This window comes from Augochlora pura, chromosome 6 (assembly GCF_028453695.1).
Source record: "Augochlora pura isolate Apur16 chromosome 6, APUR_v2.2.1, whole genome shotgun sequence".
In the NCBI taxonomy this organism is placed as follows: Eukaryota; Metazoa; Arthropoda; class Insecta; order Hymenoptera; family Halictidae; genus Augochlora; species Augochlora pura.
The window spans coordinates 1,108,945-1,125,056 of NC_135777.1; the positions used below are offsets into that span (position 1 = coordinate 1,108,945).

The 16,112-nt window shown below is 33.8% G+C and overlaps 3 protein-coding genes across 4 annotated transcripts; 1 reads left to right on the forward strand and 2 right to left on the reverse strand.

Moving 5' to 3' along the window:
- The first annotated feature begins 540 nt into the window (after positions 1 to 540).
- LOC144471585 (GPN-loop GTPase 1) lies at positions 541 to 2,556 on the forward strand. 2 transcript variants are annotated; one of them, XM_078183758.1, is made up of 5 exons: positions 541 to 669; positions 1,114 to 1,365; positions 1,427 to 1,791; positions 1,863 to 2,092; positions 2,165 to 2,556. In XM_078183758.1, exons 2-5 carry the CDS (start codon positions 1,122 to 1,124, stop codon positions 2,475 to 2,477), a joined length of 1,152 nt encoding a protein of 383 aa, XP_078039884.1. In that variant the 5' UTR covers positions 541 to 669; positions 1,114 to 1,121; the 3' UTR covers positions 2,478 to 2,556. The 2 variants fall into 2 exon arrangements, with proteins under 2 accessions (XP_078039884.1, XP_078039885.1); XM_078183759.1 differs by lacking the exon at positions 541 to 669 and adding an exon at positions 677 to 799.
- Positions 2,557 to 2,698: 142 nt separating this feature from the next.
- On the reverse strand, positions 2,699 to 4,018 carry LOC144471620 (uncharacterized). The gene is given in 4 exon segments (XM_078183842.1): positions 2,699 to 2,859; positions 3,187 to 3,298; positions 3,471 to 3,976; positions 3,979 to 4,018. Coding segments are annotated over 4 exon segments (819 nt in total).
- A 1,625-nt stretch (positions 4,019 to 5,643) lies between these two features.
- LOC144471041 (muscle, skeletal receptor tyrosine-protein kinase) lies at positions 5,644 to 15,305 on the reverse strand. Its single transcript, XM_078182723.1, has 9 exons — positions 15,108 to 15,305; positions 9,285 to 9,494; positions 8,808 to 8,896; positions 8,272 to 8,412; positions 7,923 to 8,085; positions 7,403 to 7,683; positions 6,897 to 7,070; positions 6,434 to 6,592; positions 5,644 to 6,202 (listed from the first exon to the last, which is right to left on the reverse strand). Exons 1-9 carry the CDS (start codon positions 15,160 to 15,162, stop codon positions 5,900 to 5,902), a joined length of 1,575 nt encoding a protein of 524 aa, XP_078038849.1. The 5' UTR covers positions 15,163 to 15,305; the 3' UTR covers positions 5,644 to 5,899.
- Positions 15,306 to 16,112: the final 807 nt, after the last annotated feature.

Here is a 16,112-nt window from a genome sequence, read left to right on the forward strand (position 1 = left end):
TTAGTTAGGGACTTCTCGGAACTCTCCCTGACCTCTCTCTCTCTCTCTCTCTCTCTCTCTCTCTCTCTCTCTCTCTCTCTCTCTCTCTCTCACGCTGTCCTTGAACCGAGGTCTTCGCGCGCGGCATACCCCACTCCGTTCGTTTCGGCGGGCTTTTGCCCCTGCGCGCTCGACCGTCGCGCACTCCCAGCCGCACGCGCACCACCGAACCACCAATCACCACCAATCTGCAACCAGAAGATAAGCCATCCGACGAATCAGCATCCAGCTAGAGGACCCCAATTTTCCTATTGGACAAGGGAGGAACAACCAGAAGGAACGCAGGAATAAAACTTGTTTTCCTCGGGAAAATCAGACAGACTTTATTCGACAGTCAAAGAAAGTAGATCATAGAGCTCTATCAATAAAGTACCAGTTTTTGCTTAAAACATTCAAAGTTGTACAACTCTCTACAACCTTTCACGAGCAGAGCGGTTCAGCGCTCCACGGGCAACCGAACCACATCAAATTCCCTACATCCAGACAATTCAAACCGTAACAGCAGTAATGCAATAGGAAGCACATGCAAAGTCAAACCGATCAGTAATACAGTGGCAGATACAGAAACTGTTCTTCTCTGATTTACTGATAAGATAGAATCTACTGTGGATTGGATACACATTGCAAATGGTAGGAATAAAATGCTAACAATGAGAAAGCCCAACTGTATACTATAGTGAGGCATGACTATATACTGTTTTTTAGTGTTTCGAACTCTAAAATACGATGATTATATACCTTGTTCTTAAAGGAGAGAAAAGTGAGGTTATATAAATATTAAATGTTGACATTTTTTACAAACCTACTCCATGGATTTCTTCAAAGTAGTTAAACTTAAAAGAAATTTTTAAAAAGTCCTTATTTTTTATTTACATTAATACAATAGGCTTATAATAACATATAAATAATGTAATATTCAGTAAACACATACAAAAAATGTCATTATTGAAAATATATTTTATTGTGTACATACTATATATCCTAAGTATTTTCCATTTCATATATTATAGCATTATAATATATAAAAAATATCGTTTGTCATGTGTGGCATGATGTTATATATTTAATTTCTAGATTTTTAGATGTCTGAATCTATGGATAATTCTGAAGTTCATGAAACTAATAATGCCTCCTTAAATAATTCATTAAAAAAACAAGGAGTTATGAAAGAGAAAAAGGCATCATGTATAATTGTTCTTGGGATGGCTGGATCTGGAAAAACTACATTTGTTAAAAAATTTGCTTCGATCCTTTATAATGTAGGAAAACCATACGTTATAAATTTAGATCCTGCGTGTAAAGAGGTTCCATACCCTGCTAACATAGGTATACAAATTATAAATGAATTTACATATGTATGCGGAGTGGTACAGTTATGTTATTTCAGATATAAGAGATACTGTTAATTACAAAGAAGTAATGAAACAATATAGTTTAGGACCAAATGGTGGTATTGTTACTGCTTTAAATTTATTTTCTACAAAATTTGATCAAGTCATAGACCTCATCGATAAAGCTAGCAAGGAACACGAGTATATAATTTTGGATACACCAGGACAGATAGAAGTATTCACATGGTCTGCAAGTGGTACAATCATAACAGAAGCTTTAGCATCACAGTACCCAACAATTGTGGTATACGTACTAGATACTGTTAGAAGTGTTAATCCTGTAACATTTATGTCCAATATGCTATATGCATGTTCTATATTGTATAAAACTAAATTACCATTTATTGTTGCCATGAATAAGGTAAGCATAGAATATGAAATTACTTAATATAGTAATATACTTATATTTTACTTAAAATCATTTGCTTCTAGATTGATATTGTGGAACATAGTTACGCAGTAGAGTGGATGCATGACTTTGAAGCATTTCAAGATGCTTTGGATGCAGAAACAAGCTATATTAGTAATTTAACGCGTAGTATGGCATTGACACTTGATGAATTTTATTGTCATTTGCGTAGTTGTGGTGTTTCAGCTGCTACAGGAGCTGGTTTCACCAAATTTTTAGAACTTGTTAAAGATGCTGTAGAGGAGTATGAACGGTAAATCTCTATAATATTATAGAAGTAAAGGTATAAAAGAATGAGAGATATAAAATAATGATATTTTTCAAGGGATTATAAAGTGAACTGGGAACAAGTGAAAATTAAAAGAGATGCTCAGAGGTCTCAGGCAGAAAAAGAAAAATTGCAGCAAGCAGCACAAAATGTTGCAGGGGAAACTATACCCTTTGTAACAACAATCAATAGTGGAAGAGAAATTTCAGATATATATTTAAAACATGCTGGAAATGAATCAAGCGAGGACGAGGAAGGAACAGAAAATCCATATAATGATGAGGAAGAAGATGAAAAAAAAGACACAGAGTCGTTTAAAACATTTCTAGACAGGCACAAAACAGAACAAAACAAACGTACATCTAATTAGTTAATTACTAACCATGATGTATGATGTAAAAGTGAACATAATTTTATATTTATAAATAAATTTTCGATTCAACATATAAGTTGTACATTTATTATAAAAAATACTTTCTACATTATAGATAAATTAACGGTTCCTAGTCTCTATAAATAGAGGTTCCTAGTCTCTGTAAATACTGAAAATATACATCCTCATTTAAATCATATTTAAACTAGTCTTTACAATTATTCTTCTTGATAAGATTTGTTTACTTCATATACAAACCAGGCATAAGTTGAATGACCGTTCGTGTTGCTCCGTTTTGCCACGTTTGGTACTAAATTTTTTGGAATCCATTCTACGTCCATTTCGTCATTTTGAGTAGAACATAAATTAAAGTCACAAACTGAAATCATATTTTATATTAATTTTTTAATATATAATAATAATTTTTTTTTTTGAATTTGTTATCCAGGAACATATAAAAGATTCAGCATTATTGATTGTTTAAGATCAGTTTCTTAGGATTACGACTTCTCAATTTACAGTATAATATTTAAATTTTGTATGTAATAACTTGTTTTGCGATATAAGGTAACGTTTTTGTAGAAATTAAAAAATAATAATACAATAAAATAAATTAGTTTTAATTTAGTTTTAATTACAATTCATTTTTATTGTTAATGAGTTACCAATAATTGTTTATTATTGATTGTGTATTAAATTGTAATACCTTTTTGGAGGGAATTTGTTCGACTGTTTCTAGAATCACTATTTCTTATTGAATGATAGTGTGTCCGTTGATATTCCCGCGTTATTTGTTCCAGTGTTTTTGTTAACGCCATCTGATCAATATACAAAGAAAACTATAAGAGTAAAAGTTTCCTAAAAAGTAGCATAATTATTCATTTTATTATTAAATAAAATAGACATACTAAAGTAGGATAGGGAAGGAAGTCCATACACTATAGTCCAACTTTGTAAAGTATAATTGAAAGGGAATTCATAATATATTACCCGGCACATATGCAAACGGGACTCATCAAAGTTTCTGCTAGGTAGTTCCGGTTCCGGACTGTTCTTTAATTGAATCCGTTGCTGATACTTTAATCTCCCCGAGGTCTTACGATACACCTTGGACAAGAGATCCGGTCGACCGCCACGGAAATTCTCGTGCAAAAATTCGTGAACATCGGGATTGTGCGCATTGCAGATTGGATCCCGATTATGCGAGGTCACCTTCCGGAACCCGTACAAGTTTAACTGTCGAATGAAGCTGGTAATATTCTTCGTCTTGAAGATGGGGTTGCACGCGTCAAGATACTGCTCCTGGAATTTCTTGTAATCGAGGAGGATCGTGTTGCCGCCGAGGCTCCATCGGATCGCGCCCGACTCACAATCGTTAACTATCCGCCACAGCTTTTGCGGAAACCGCAAAGACAGAAACATACAGTCGTACATACTCGTCTGTTCGGGAAACGAGGGTTCCAAATCGCGTCCGATGGACCTTCGATCGAAACTGAAAACACTACGATCCCCTTTGTTTTTCTCGAATCCAATCGCATATCATTTGCAAACAAAAAGCTATCGTATCACGGCGACAATATTTTATGTTCCGGAACCGCCGTTCAGGTGCGCGAAATCCATATTTTGAACCTTTTTTGCGCGTTAATTTACATCACGATGGAACATGCAACGTTCTAATGTCTTTCAACTGAGTTTTCTTTGTTTTATAACCCTTGACAGACATGCCTTTGACGATATTGTGGTGTCGCGGCTAGATCTATTCGAATCATTATGCAACTCTTCTTACACATCTATATTGATCTTCTTATCGGGCCTGTTGCTAATAAGTCGTTTACAAAATAAAAATTATATCATCGATTAAAAAATAAAATTATAATTTAAGTGGAACTTTATAGCTGCGGGTTAAAATGAATTCTCCTACCTAGGCTTGACGTCTACTGGTTTATAATGCCAACAATTACATAAAAAGTTATTCTATTTCACTATTCCATTTTTAATCTTTTTCGTATTTGCATTTATAAGAGAACATTCTAATAATTCTGAATGAGATGGTAATTATCGTATTTTATCATCAGAAATTATTTCATAATAATATCTAAACTACGAATCTTTATGCATTTATGTGACGTAAAGATTTCTGAAATACAAGAAAGCGTTTATATTCTCAGAAATTAATACGCTTTTTCGGTTAGTTTTGCTATAATACATCTTCTAATCGGTGAAAAAAATTTCCCTGAATTGAATATTTAAAAATTAAGTTGTAGGACAAAATGGTATAGAATATAACACGTAATTTTAATATTTTGGGCTATATGTATACCAGAAAATTCAAAATTTGGGGAATATATTTAAAAATATTTCGTATTTCGTGTATGTATATACAAATTGCTGTTCGAAAATAATTATTTTCTAATTACTAATAAATTATTCAATATATGTTACATATCCTTAACAAACGTAAAGTATTAATACTATTTCCTGGACAATGAAAGTTCGTCGCGTCGAACTTTCACAAATTCCCTGATATCAGACGTGCTCTTATTAATATTTTGTCGTTATAACGTAGTATTTTTGCATTTGTATTGGGCGTGAGATATCATCATAAGTATACCATATTATAATTTCTCAAATATTATTTTTGTTGAGTATTATTAATAAGAGTGGTATCGTATAATACCAATAAAAAATGAAAAAACTTCATTTTTCATTTGCTGTTAAAAATGCGTATATCCTGCAATAATAAATCATATACAAACGCTGTCAATCCGATGCACTATTCTACACATAAATTGTCTGCATTTTGCGTTACTGAATATTTCGCGTATTAATACAAAAATAAAAAATTGAGTGATACAATTATAAAGACGTCAGTCTTATTAGAAGTCGTCGGGCAGTTGATTTAGTTTTACCTTTTAAACAAAAATCATACATTCATCATAGCTATCCTATTTTTATTCGTGTTGATAAATCGATACGTCAGGCAGATGATAATAATATTCGAAGCCTCATAAAACAGTACTTTTGCGAAAATTTTTCGCATTTTCTGCAAAAGTGAAAATTAAAACATACTATATAATATCAATTACATACTACCAATCGCAATTCTATGCAATTCAGTCAATGTTAAATTATTAATCAAACGTAAAGTAATGAGTATGTTGACTTTTCTCGATTGTCCAGAAAGAATGTTATTGCATATAGAAAAAAGTCATGGAGTTGGTATTTCATAAAATTTGAGTTGACAACTTTCGAGTTGACAAATTTCTAAATGAAAAATAAGTTGTTACTGTTGTTTGTTGCAATTGTTTCAAAGTTTTGGTTTTACGTGAAGATTCGCAGTATAAATTGTGAGGGTCGATGCTTGGTGACTGACTCAAACATAACAATGAATATGTGTTGCTCGGCCAACCTTAAATACACTAATCCGACAAGATCGGCAAGGCTTGTAAATATTCGTGTGGTTTAGCCGGAGCTGGCAACAGGTAGCCATCGGGATCCAAGACATCTGGTGTTCGAATCGTCACCGGTCCTTGCGGTGGCCTTGGCAAGCTGCCTTGTTCGATAGATTTAACTTGAGCTTCTTCGAGTCTTTCTAGTATCTCCGCGAATTTGGTTCTGTCTTTAGGATCCGTTTTCCAACAGTCTCGCATTAATTGACAGATGAACGGTGGACAACCTTCTGGCGGAATCAGCATTATGCCTTGGAATATTAGTTTCACTACCTGAAATATCGTTTATTGGTAGTGTTAAATACAGTACAGTAGAAGTCTCTACAACGCAAAATAAAATAGCTTTACTATTATTGATATAAAGAATTATTTCGTAATAAGTGTGATTATGGGAACTGTGGAACAATACTTTAATAATGTATCTGTTAATTTCGACCGTTATAAAAGAAATGTGTTTGCATTAGATTTATTCGGCAATATATTACTCAGGAATACATAACTTACTTCTTCGTTGTTGTGTCCATAATAAGGCTGTTTACCGAAAGAATAAACTTCCCATAAAACAACCCCAAAGCTCCATACGTCACTTTCCAAAGTGAAACGTCCGTACATCACACTTTCAGGCGACATCCAACGGACTGGTAAGAGTCGAGATCCTCCTATCTGCAGTAAACAATTGAAAACTCTGCTGATTATACAATCTTTCACATTAAATATAAACAATTTCTGTTATAATTGCAAGAATATCATATTTCATACAGCCTTTTAAAAACGATTACGAAAATATATATAATTTCTAAAGACATCATGACGTGAAATATTTGAAATGACGGTGACTTTTATCTACCAACAAATTATATGATTTACATATATGATATATGTTATACATATGATTATATATGGAATAATATTTGTGGCCCGTATGTGTGTAAATACCGTTTAATATATAAAGTATTGTTTAATATACCTTATAGTAATCACACGTGTATACATCTCTTGACATGCCAAAGTCTGCAATTTTAACAACCATGTCCACACCGACGAGACAATTTCTGCAAGCCAGATCTCGATGGACGAACCTTTGACCCGATAGATATGTCATACCAGCCGCGATTTGAATTGTGATCCAATGTAGGGACTCCTGAAATGTGTGAAAACAATTTTTAAAATCGAAAAGTTGCAGAAATCATTGTTCCACCGCAGCAACACATCCAATCAATTACATACATTAAATATGAAATATAAATATAATTTTTCATTTAAAAGAAGCTCATTAATACGTTAATGAGTATTTGAATTGTTTCCACTTAAATTTTATATATAAAACTATAAACATCTAACAGCGACTTTCAATAAATGTATTCAAATGACATATGCAAGGGAGCAGTTGCTGCTCTTGCTAGTATGTCACTGGTGCTCGAGCATGCAGAGATAGGCAAGATCAAAGGCAAACAAGATTTAAAGGAAAATTACCTGGGTCAAAGGTTGCAATCCGGATTTCGATGACCTGAACGAATGGGAATTCGATCGCAATACCTCAGCGAGATCTCCGTATGGCATATATTCAAACACCATCCACGGACTATTGTTAGAGTCGCCAAGCACCACTCCTTGCAGAGACAAAATATTTCGGTGTCTAAACGTTGACATGATATCGACTTCTCGCATAAAATCCTCCTCAATTTCTCGGGATGCAAAATCCTTCAAGACTTTTATCGCGACTATTTCTTTCGAGTCTCCAGAACATAATTCTCCTGTAAAGTCAAACATTTGTGTTCTTCCATGAATACAAATTGAGTAGAAAATAAAACTAAATTAAGCAATAAATAAAAGAACAGCTGGGTTGGTAAAGTAGAATAAAAAGCGTACTTTTTATTAGTAATATTAATTGCCCTGACAATAATTCAAAGTGACCACTTCAACATTTAGATTTATATTTTGTTTAGTTATTTAATTTTTCTTGGATTATTATGTTGGTGATTAAAATTTTTACCTTTATACACCTTTCCAAAACATCCTTCGCCAATGTCTTGTATAAACATGAGAGATTCACGTTGCAGAATTGGCACCTCTGGCGATGCGCAACTGAAATACTGTGGATTAGGCGTGTACTTATTTGCTAATAGCAACCCCTTCTTCAAGTTCATCGGTGTCCCCTAAAAAATACCTTATGTAACTCATTTCATAAAATGATATTTGATTACGGTTTGAACAGTAGAATAGCAACTAGACATACACTCTTAACACTTTAAAATGTAAGCATAATTAAGTCTATTTTAACCATTTGCTTTTCAATAGCAGTAACAACTAATTCATATGAATAATAAAACTTATGTACTTACGTCTAGGGAATTCCTTTGTGATTTTAAGTTATAGCTCCGCTTTCTAATACAATAGACTATACCGAAAAAAATTACTAATACCGCGATGAAAGATATTGTGATTCCTATTATTTCAGGTACCCTTTGTTTCGAACGCTCTACCTGTTGAAACAAAACCGTGCTACATTTACATCATGATTTACGAGTGTAATATGGTGTTTTCTATCTTCTAGATGAAAGTGTAACTAAATAACAAAATCAATTGAAAACAAATCGTCGAATAACGTCAAGTTTATTTTTTGTTGTATATACCTTGAAAATTAAAAAATACAGTCTCTAAAAATAAATAGTTTAGTAATCTACGTTTGTTAAGCAATTTTTAACTTTCTAAAATACAGAGTTACTAGAATGTTGATCTGTAAGTTTAGAAACACATATTATTTATAAAGATAACTTCAATCTTTCTATCAATTTTAAACTTTTATACAATTTCATTTTATAATATTTGTAATAAATTTGATATTTGGTGATTGGAATACCGTTTCCGATGTACATACCTGTTCAGCCTCCGGAAAAGTTATCGTACCATTGGTAGAATTGTCATTTGGGGGTATTATGTCGGGTATAGGATGTGGAACGAAGTCAACTGCAAGTTGAATTAAAAATCAATTATTCGACGTTGATCAATAGTTTTCTAATCGAAATATACATTTATATTCATTCGTTTTCAAATCTCTCGTTCCAACAGTACGTTATCAACCCTTGCCAGGCCTCAGCCCTAATGTATGATGTCACGTAAGATGCGGCGTACGTCCGATATAAGCTAACCCTTTGAAGACGACATTAGGATTGCACAACTTATTTCAGAAGATACATGCGTATAATTTTTAATTTTTACTCAATCGCATGCAGTAATTGCTTAAATTTCGAAAACCTTATGAAGCGTAATTTTTTCACATTAAATTGTTTCATATTGTTCCTCTTGTGCCTCAGGAAACTTTATACGACAATATAGATATTATTGTGAATCTGACCTGTTACGCGCTTGCATTTCAAGTCATTTGTCGGCAGGGATGAATCGTGTGGACAAACACACTTAGACGTGTTGTTCTCGAATTCACGACAAGCTGCTTCCCGTCCGCAGATGTAAGGCTTATCTATGCATCCTGTGATTTCAGAGGTCCAGTTTGACTGTAGCCTCCTCATTACTTCCGATTGTTGAGTGGTTATATTCTTAGATAATTCTGAAACAATATTTACTCGTTATCAGATGTGTATCTTGTCTACAAGTGGCTGTACATGATATTATATCGGAGCAGATTTATAAATACAAATGGTACCACTAAAATCAAATGTATTTCTTGATAAATCTTAATAGCTAGACACATTATTTGCATCATTTAAACTCTATTCATCTGCCTTGACACATTATCTATCAGCGTTGATTTCAAGTCACCGGCGACAATTTATAGCCGAGAACTTCTTACAAAATTGTTCTCTAAAATGTAATGCAAAACCTTCGTCAATTAGTCTACGATAAACTTATTCCCATTCATTGTTTGCAACATCTCCATTTTAAAAATGATTTATTAAACGGAACGTGTTCTGATACAAAATTTTGAAACAATTTAACAAATCAATGTTACGGATTAATTTAATATTATGCCGTGTATAGTGATCAAATTATGCTAGTCACTAAATTATGCTGTTTGCTATTAAATCTTCTCATATATTAATTATTTTTATTCAGATATTAATTAATTATATAGTCACATGTTTAAAATAACCCATAATATAAATGAAATACTACATTTTGATCTGAATACGTATACATATACATATACTATACGTATATATGTATATAATTTGAAAATAATTAATTCTTTATAATAACGACAATACATAAAATTAGTGTCACTTCAAACATGCTCAAGCCCGCGTGCTTTAAGCACCGGTAGCGTCCAGTCAAATTTTGAAAGAGCAACGTTCATTAAAAGAGTTTTAAAGGGGGGAGACTAGTAACGGGATCCGGTGTAATTCACATTTGAAAATAAGATCAGAGCGAGAAGACCGTGCTCTTAGCTCGCAACTGAGGTGCGGGAGACCGCAATTCGCTGGAGGAGGGTAGATGGCGTGTAAAGGGTGAATTGGTAAGAAAAAGGGCTACGTATTTGGATTGTGACCAGGCTTGGCAGAGACAGTGCAGGCATTCACTTCGTGCTTGAAGCTTGTAACGGGTCAAAGCGTTATCTCTGCGGTCAGCGCTCCCCGACAACGAGTCTCGCTATGTGTACCTATTATCGCCCCCGTATTCATTGCCTTCCTATGCATCTTCTACGAGTTTGCCGTATTCATGAAATGACTCTTTTTCCGGAGGATGGCCGCGTGTTTCGGTCTTCTCGAAACGCGACGATCAACTTCAGAGAACCGGCCCGGAGACGTAAATACGTTATACGTTAAAAGTAGATCGCGACGTTAGCGTAACGCTGTTGAAATCCGCCGAAGAATATAGTAGTCGCCTTGTCTCACATGCTTTCGATGGCGGTTCGGATCGTTTCGATGGCATTGGATTATGCAAATCGTTCCGAGATTCCTTAAAACTGGACCGCAACGATAATGCTTCACATTTCTCGACGATAAGTTCGCTTTTCTGAGAACGATCGAACTTAAATGATATTTATCGTATTGCCGTTGATGCTTTATGGTGTTTTGTGTTACGTTGCCAAATGGTGGTAACAGAAAAGTAATCGAGAGATTTCAGTGCGTTTGAACAGTTTTTTCTGGAAAGGTACTTTCTGTTGGCACGTTAGTTTATCTGTCTCGCTTGATATGATAGCTAAATTAAAGCGTTTATTCGTCACAGATTGGAAAATTGAATTCCCGGTCGAAACAAATTTGCAAAGTTATTATTTTGAGCATATTAAAATTTTTAGAGAAAGAAAAAACGGGCAATTTTTATTTTGTATAAAGATCCACTGTCTAATTATGAAATAAGATACTTTATTAACCGCAGTTGTAATAATTGATCTTTTAGTAAAACTGCAATCAACATTTTGTAAAAAAATTGCTATAGAGTAGAATTATGATACCTAAAATTATGTAGAAAATTGTTTTATTATTATTATTATTATTATAAATATTGCAATAATTGTTTCAGGGTATGGATTTTATATTTTGATTTTTGCGTTAAAGCGCATTTAAATTTTCGATACGAACATCTCAATGTATTTACTGCATTTATAAGTAAGGCGTGTTATAATTAATGAGTCTGAGTGCCCCAGAAACGATAATTCGGTGAACAGAGGTTTATTTACTCAATAAGAATTTATGAATCGTATCTTTCTTACGTAGTGACGCACTAGTTAATGTCTTCATAGTAGAAAATATATCGATTAGAATTTATTGTATATTACAAGAATCAATAATTTTGATCAACAAGGTAATGACCATAAAAATTAACAATAAATATACAGCGCATGATCAATTTTAAAGGAACCCACGTCGAAAAAGAAAATTTTGCCATTTAAGTAACTTAATATTTTTTTTTTTAACTAGTACTTTACGTCGCATCAACTACAGTTGCGGTTATTAGCGACGACTTTTTAACTTAATATTCTTTCAATCTAATACACGGAAAATTGAGGATCGTCTAAATCCAAAATTATCGAGCTGGTATAAAATACGGGTTTGCATAAAAGGAAACTAGCGTTAAACCCAACAGAAGACGATGCATCACTTCCGGATGCATCTGATAATGAAACGTTTATCACAGTTTCAATATTTTCAGGAGCTCTGGTGTGTACGTGCGGTAAAGATAAACTTATTCAGCCACGTTTATTTGCGAATCCAAGGTTTAGGTCAGAGACGACAATAGAGGCATTATAAGCACGGGTGGTTCGTCTTCTGAAATACAAGATTCGCAACCGAATCGAGCGTCGTGAAACGAGATCGTTCATGATATGCATGTCCAACAGCCTAACGAGAACAGCTTGATTATCGTGTTTGTTGTACCATTAATGGTCACATAATTGATACGAGTTTTGGTAAGCCGTCCATAATAAATTTATTTACTAATTTTATTCCATGAGAAAATTATAATAATTTTCTGTAAAAATTATTATACATGTTTTTAACAAACTTACGTTGTCATTTGTAAACAAAATGTGTAATATTATCATAAGATAATAGTATATAGCATGGAAAATATTTTTAAATGTGATATATTTATCAATTTTGTTATCTACTAAAGGGAGAATATTTAAATAGTTGTTGCATATCTTTTACCGAATATGACGCATTTAATGCTTCTTATCTTAATGTATTTCATCTGAGACAGTCATCCCGGTTCATCCAGGTAAAGCCGTAAAATTATGGCAGGGTGAATTGTGACAGTGGGAAGATTATCGCGTCGATGAGTAACTCTCTTTCATTTCTTTTGTTGATTTGTCATCGGTATTATTTGTTTCCAACATAAATTGCAAGTAAACAATAGGCCAATATCTATTTTAACTATGTCGTATTCCATTGGGATATTATGTATTTGCACGACGTATAATTTACGATTCCTTGAAAACAGAGATATCATGACAGATTCTCAATTTACTTGCATAATTAGTTGTTGCTCTTCATTATGGCGCCCTTTAAGTGTGCAATAAAGATAATTGAGGTAAATGAATTTAACAAACATATTGCTAATATTTTCCGCTATGTTATAAGTGAACGATGTAATAAATAATGTGCAACGCAATTATTATAATCTTTTCATTTCCCAAATGTTAATTCGTCTATGAACAATTTCTTTCGTATAACTTTAGATTACTTAATAGCAACTTCTCCTTTCGTCTCCTTCAGTAATAACATTTGCATTTTACAAATTTATAAATTAAATTATAAGATTTAATATATCAAACCAGTCGCAGATTTCTAAATAAAATTATAAATATATGATCGCGTAATTTCAAATTACATAATAGCAGCTTTTTGTATTGGGCTATGCTTAAACGACAACATTTATATATTTGTATATTTGTTGTACAAATATATGTTGTGTGAATTTAATTGTTTACCGAATAATTTCCAAAATAAATTGACTATGAATACTTAATATTATCTATACATAGAATTAATCATAGGGAGAATTATATTGTTCATAGCGTCATGACAGTTACGAGCAATTTCCTGTTTTGTTTATTTTATAGTACAGTCCTTGAAAGTAGCTCAATTTTATTGCTGTAGGACTCGGACACGTGGTTATCATCTTAGGTTAATGTTATCGAGAGGTCGAACATATCGATATTAAAGATAAGTTGGAAGTCATAAAAACAGAGTCAGTTTTTTCTGCTACTACTACTTTTTAGACGTATAATCTGCGTTTGTTCCACTGAGAGAAGCAACGTAACTATCGAAAATTGAGTAAAATCTTTCTGAACAATCACAGCTAATATAAAATTATATAAAATAATTTACTGAACATTATTTAAACGGAAACAGAAAGGTAGAAAATAGTCGAAATCATGTAAAATAGTATCAAATGGTACGCGAAACAAAGAAAACACAAATAGGGGAAACATAGCAGCTGACACTAAGGCGTACTATAATATGTAGATGCTATTTTCACATTTCTGAGGTTAATCGTCTGTGTTACATAAGTCTAGATGGTTTCGTTAGGAAGTAAGAAAATCATGCGTTCGAAGTGAATCTACTTTTAAAACTTACAATCGCCAATTCTTAGTAATATTATAACATTCTGTAATTAAATAATAATTCTATATAGAATAGAGTTTAAAAATCTGTACAAAATTATAATAATCTCAACATTCTGTAAAGTTTATTCACTTTGAATGTGACACGGTTGTTTCAATGTTTCCGATAACAACAATTGCATTAAACAAATTTTGCCATTGACATATTAGCAACATTACAAACCCTTCGACTACTATTAGCGTCCATAGATGCCTCGTGCCTCTGACGTACCGTTTGTATATGTCAACATTTATCTTCATTAGCGATTAATACTAACTCGAATCCAAAATTATTGTTCTACATGCTTCATAAGTTTGATTCCATGAACAATAAGTTTCATTACTGCATACAAGAATGACTTTGCACGTCGAAATGACAAAACAAGCGAACTTTAATAATGGATTTAAACCCAAGCAAATTATTTCTTTCATGATTTGATTTATTGTTTACTGCGTGAGTAATAATTAGAATGACATCTGATGTTTTACTTCCTAGTTATTTGAAAATACACGTATTTTATAAATGTGATTAAATATAATGTTTATACACTGCACTCTCAATTCCATCATGAATGAGTTAAAAGAAACACATATGACTCATCCACCTATTGTCATAATCTATTCCATCCTCTAGAAAAGACTCTAGACGACAGACAATAAATTGATTCCGTATTGATATAGGCTGGTAACAAATTGATTGGTTTATGTCGACATCTTGTTTCTTTAAAAAATTCTGTAATTTACTAGTCTTTCTAAATTTAAGTAATAGTTGCAAACAACTCTCCCGCAAGTTATTAATTGCACTTCGTTTATTCGCGCACGAATAGTGCATTCATTTCGATTCTTCTTTCCTCGCTATCGCCATAATGATTTGACTAAAAATTTAATGTTAAAAATAGATAATTTCAATAAAACCACTTTTGCGCACTTTTTCGCCATTTTTAACCGAATGGAATCTTTCGAGCAAAGCAAAAGATTCTGTCCCATCTGTAAATTTCTTTTAAATAATGCAGTTTAGCTGAAAGAATTACAATCTACCGATAACAAAATATCTTATCCTTCCATACGAAACTTTGTGCAAATATATAACCATGTAAACATCTTAATTAAACTCACCAGTTCGAATCTCGCCAGAGGATCTTCTTCTTCTTGGTGCTTTGTGCCTGTCCATAGTTAGCTAACGAAACCAAAGTGGAAGGAAGCTACCCCTAGTTTCAGGAAACAATTCGCCGTTGTTTGCTCCTTCAGCACCAACGCGCGATCCTTTTTTCTTTATACCCCATTGTCAGTATCCAATTTTGTTGTGATCCAAACACCATTCGGATCACAATAAAATGAAGTCAAACTCACATCCTACAGAACGATAACAAACAATCTTTTCTACAAATCACATCAAATCCTCCGGATTTCAGATCTTCGTGACGTCGATTCGCGAAACGTTCAATTTAACTCTAAACAAGCACAACGATTGTCTTCCCAGCATCAACTCGGACTTTTCATAGAAAAGTGAAACTTCGAATGTCGACTGTTCGATGATCGGAGACCGTAAGGATCACTGTATACTGAGAAATCGTAGATGCCCGTGGAGTTATACCGATCGAAAGGGTGCAAAGAACTGTATCGGAGCCGAGGGCGGAGTGAGATCGTTGGGCCTGGGTCGAGGACCAAGGGCCAGAGCCGGAAGAGTTAAGCCGGAAGAGGAACCTCGCCGCTAGGATAAATCGAGGAGAGTCCTCTATCTTCGACGGGCGCTTACTCGAAACTAAAGACCAACTAAACACCGCATTCGAGAACTCCCTCGCATTCCCATACACAGGGAAACGCGGTCACGCATACGCGTGTAGCCGTTTTCGTGGCACGCTCACGCATTTCGAACGTTGGCCAAGGATTTACGCGGGAGAGGAGCTCTTCATCGTCGAGGCTCGACCTACGCTATCGTGAAGAGAGAACTGACGCGCCGGTTCCCCGTAATCTCCTCGCTTTTTTAGTCGACTTAAGGGTAGAGCCTCTTGTTGCGCTTTAATCTCCGACACGTGCCAGCTAACAACTCCAACTTCGGCTCGTTATTACTCGGCTGCTGCATACGTAATGATCCAGTCTCGAATGGATACCATCAAAGAT

Bases quoted from the DNA above. Each gene is read 5' to 3' on its own strand.
- LOC144471041 (XM_078182723.1), bottom strand. From the start codon at position 15,162: ATGGACAGGCACAAAGCACCAAGAAGAAGAAGATCCTCTGGCGAGATT. The intron at 7,684-7,922 runs GTAAAAATTTTA...TTGACTTTACAG, and splicing joins TTTTGGAAAGGTGTATAAAG to GAGAATTATGTTCTGGAGAC. The intron at 6,593-6,896 runs GTATATTAAACA...TGTTTACTGCAG, and splicing joins ACACGTGTGATTACTATAAG to ATAGGAGGATCTCGACTCTT.
- LOC144471585 (XM_078183758.1), top strand. From the start codon at position 1,122: ATGTCTGAATCTATGGATAATTCTGAAGTTCATGAAACTAATAATGCC. The intron at 1,366-1,426 runs GTATACAAATTA...ATGTTATTTCAG, and splicing joins TCCATACCCTGCTAACATAG to ATATAAGAGATACTGTTAAT. The intron at 2,093-2,164 runs GTAAATCTCTAT...ATATTTTTCAAG, and splicing joins GCTGTAGAGGAGTATGAACG to GGATTATAAAGTGAACTGGG.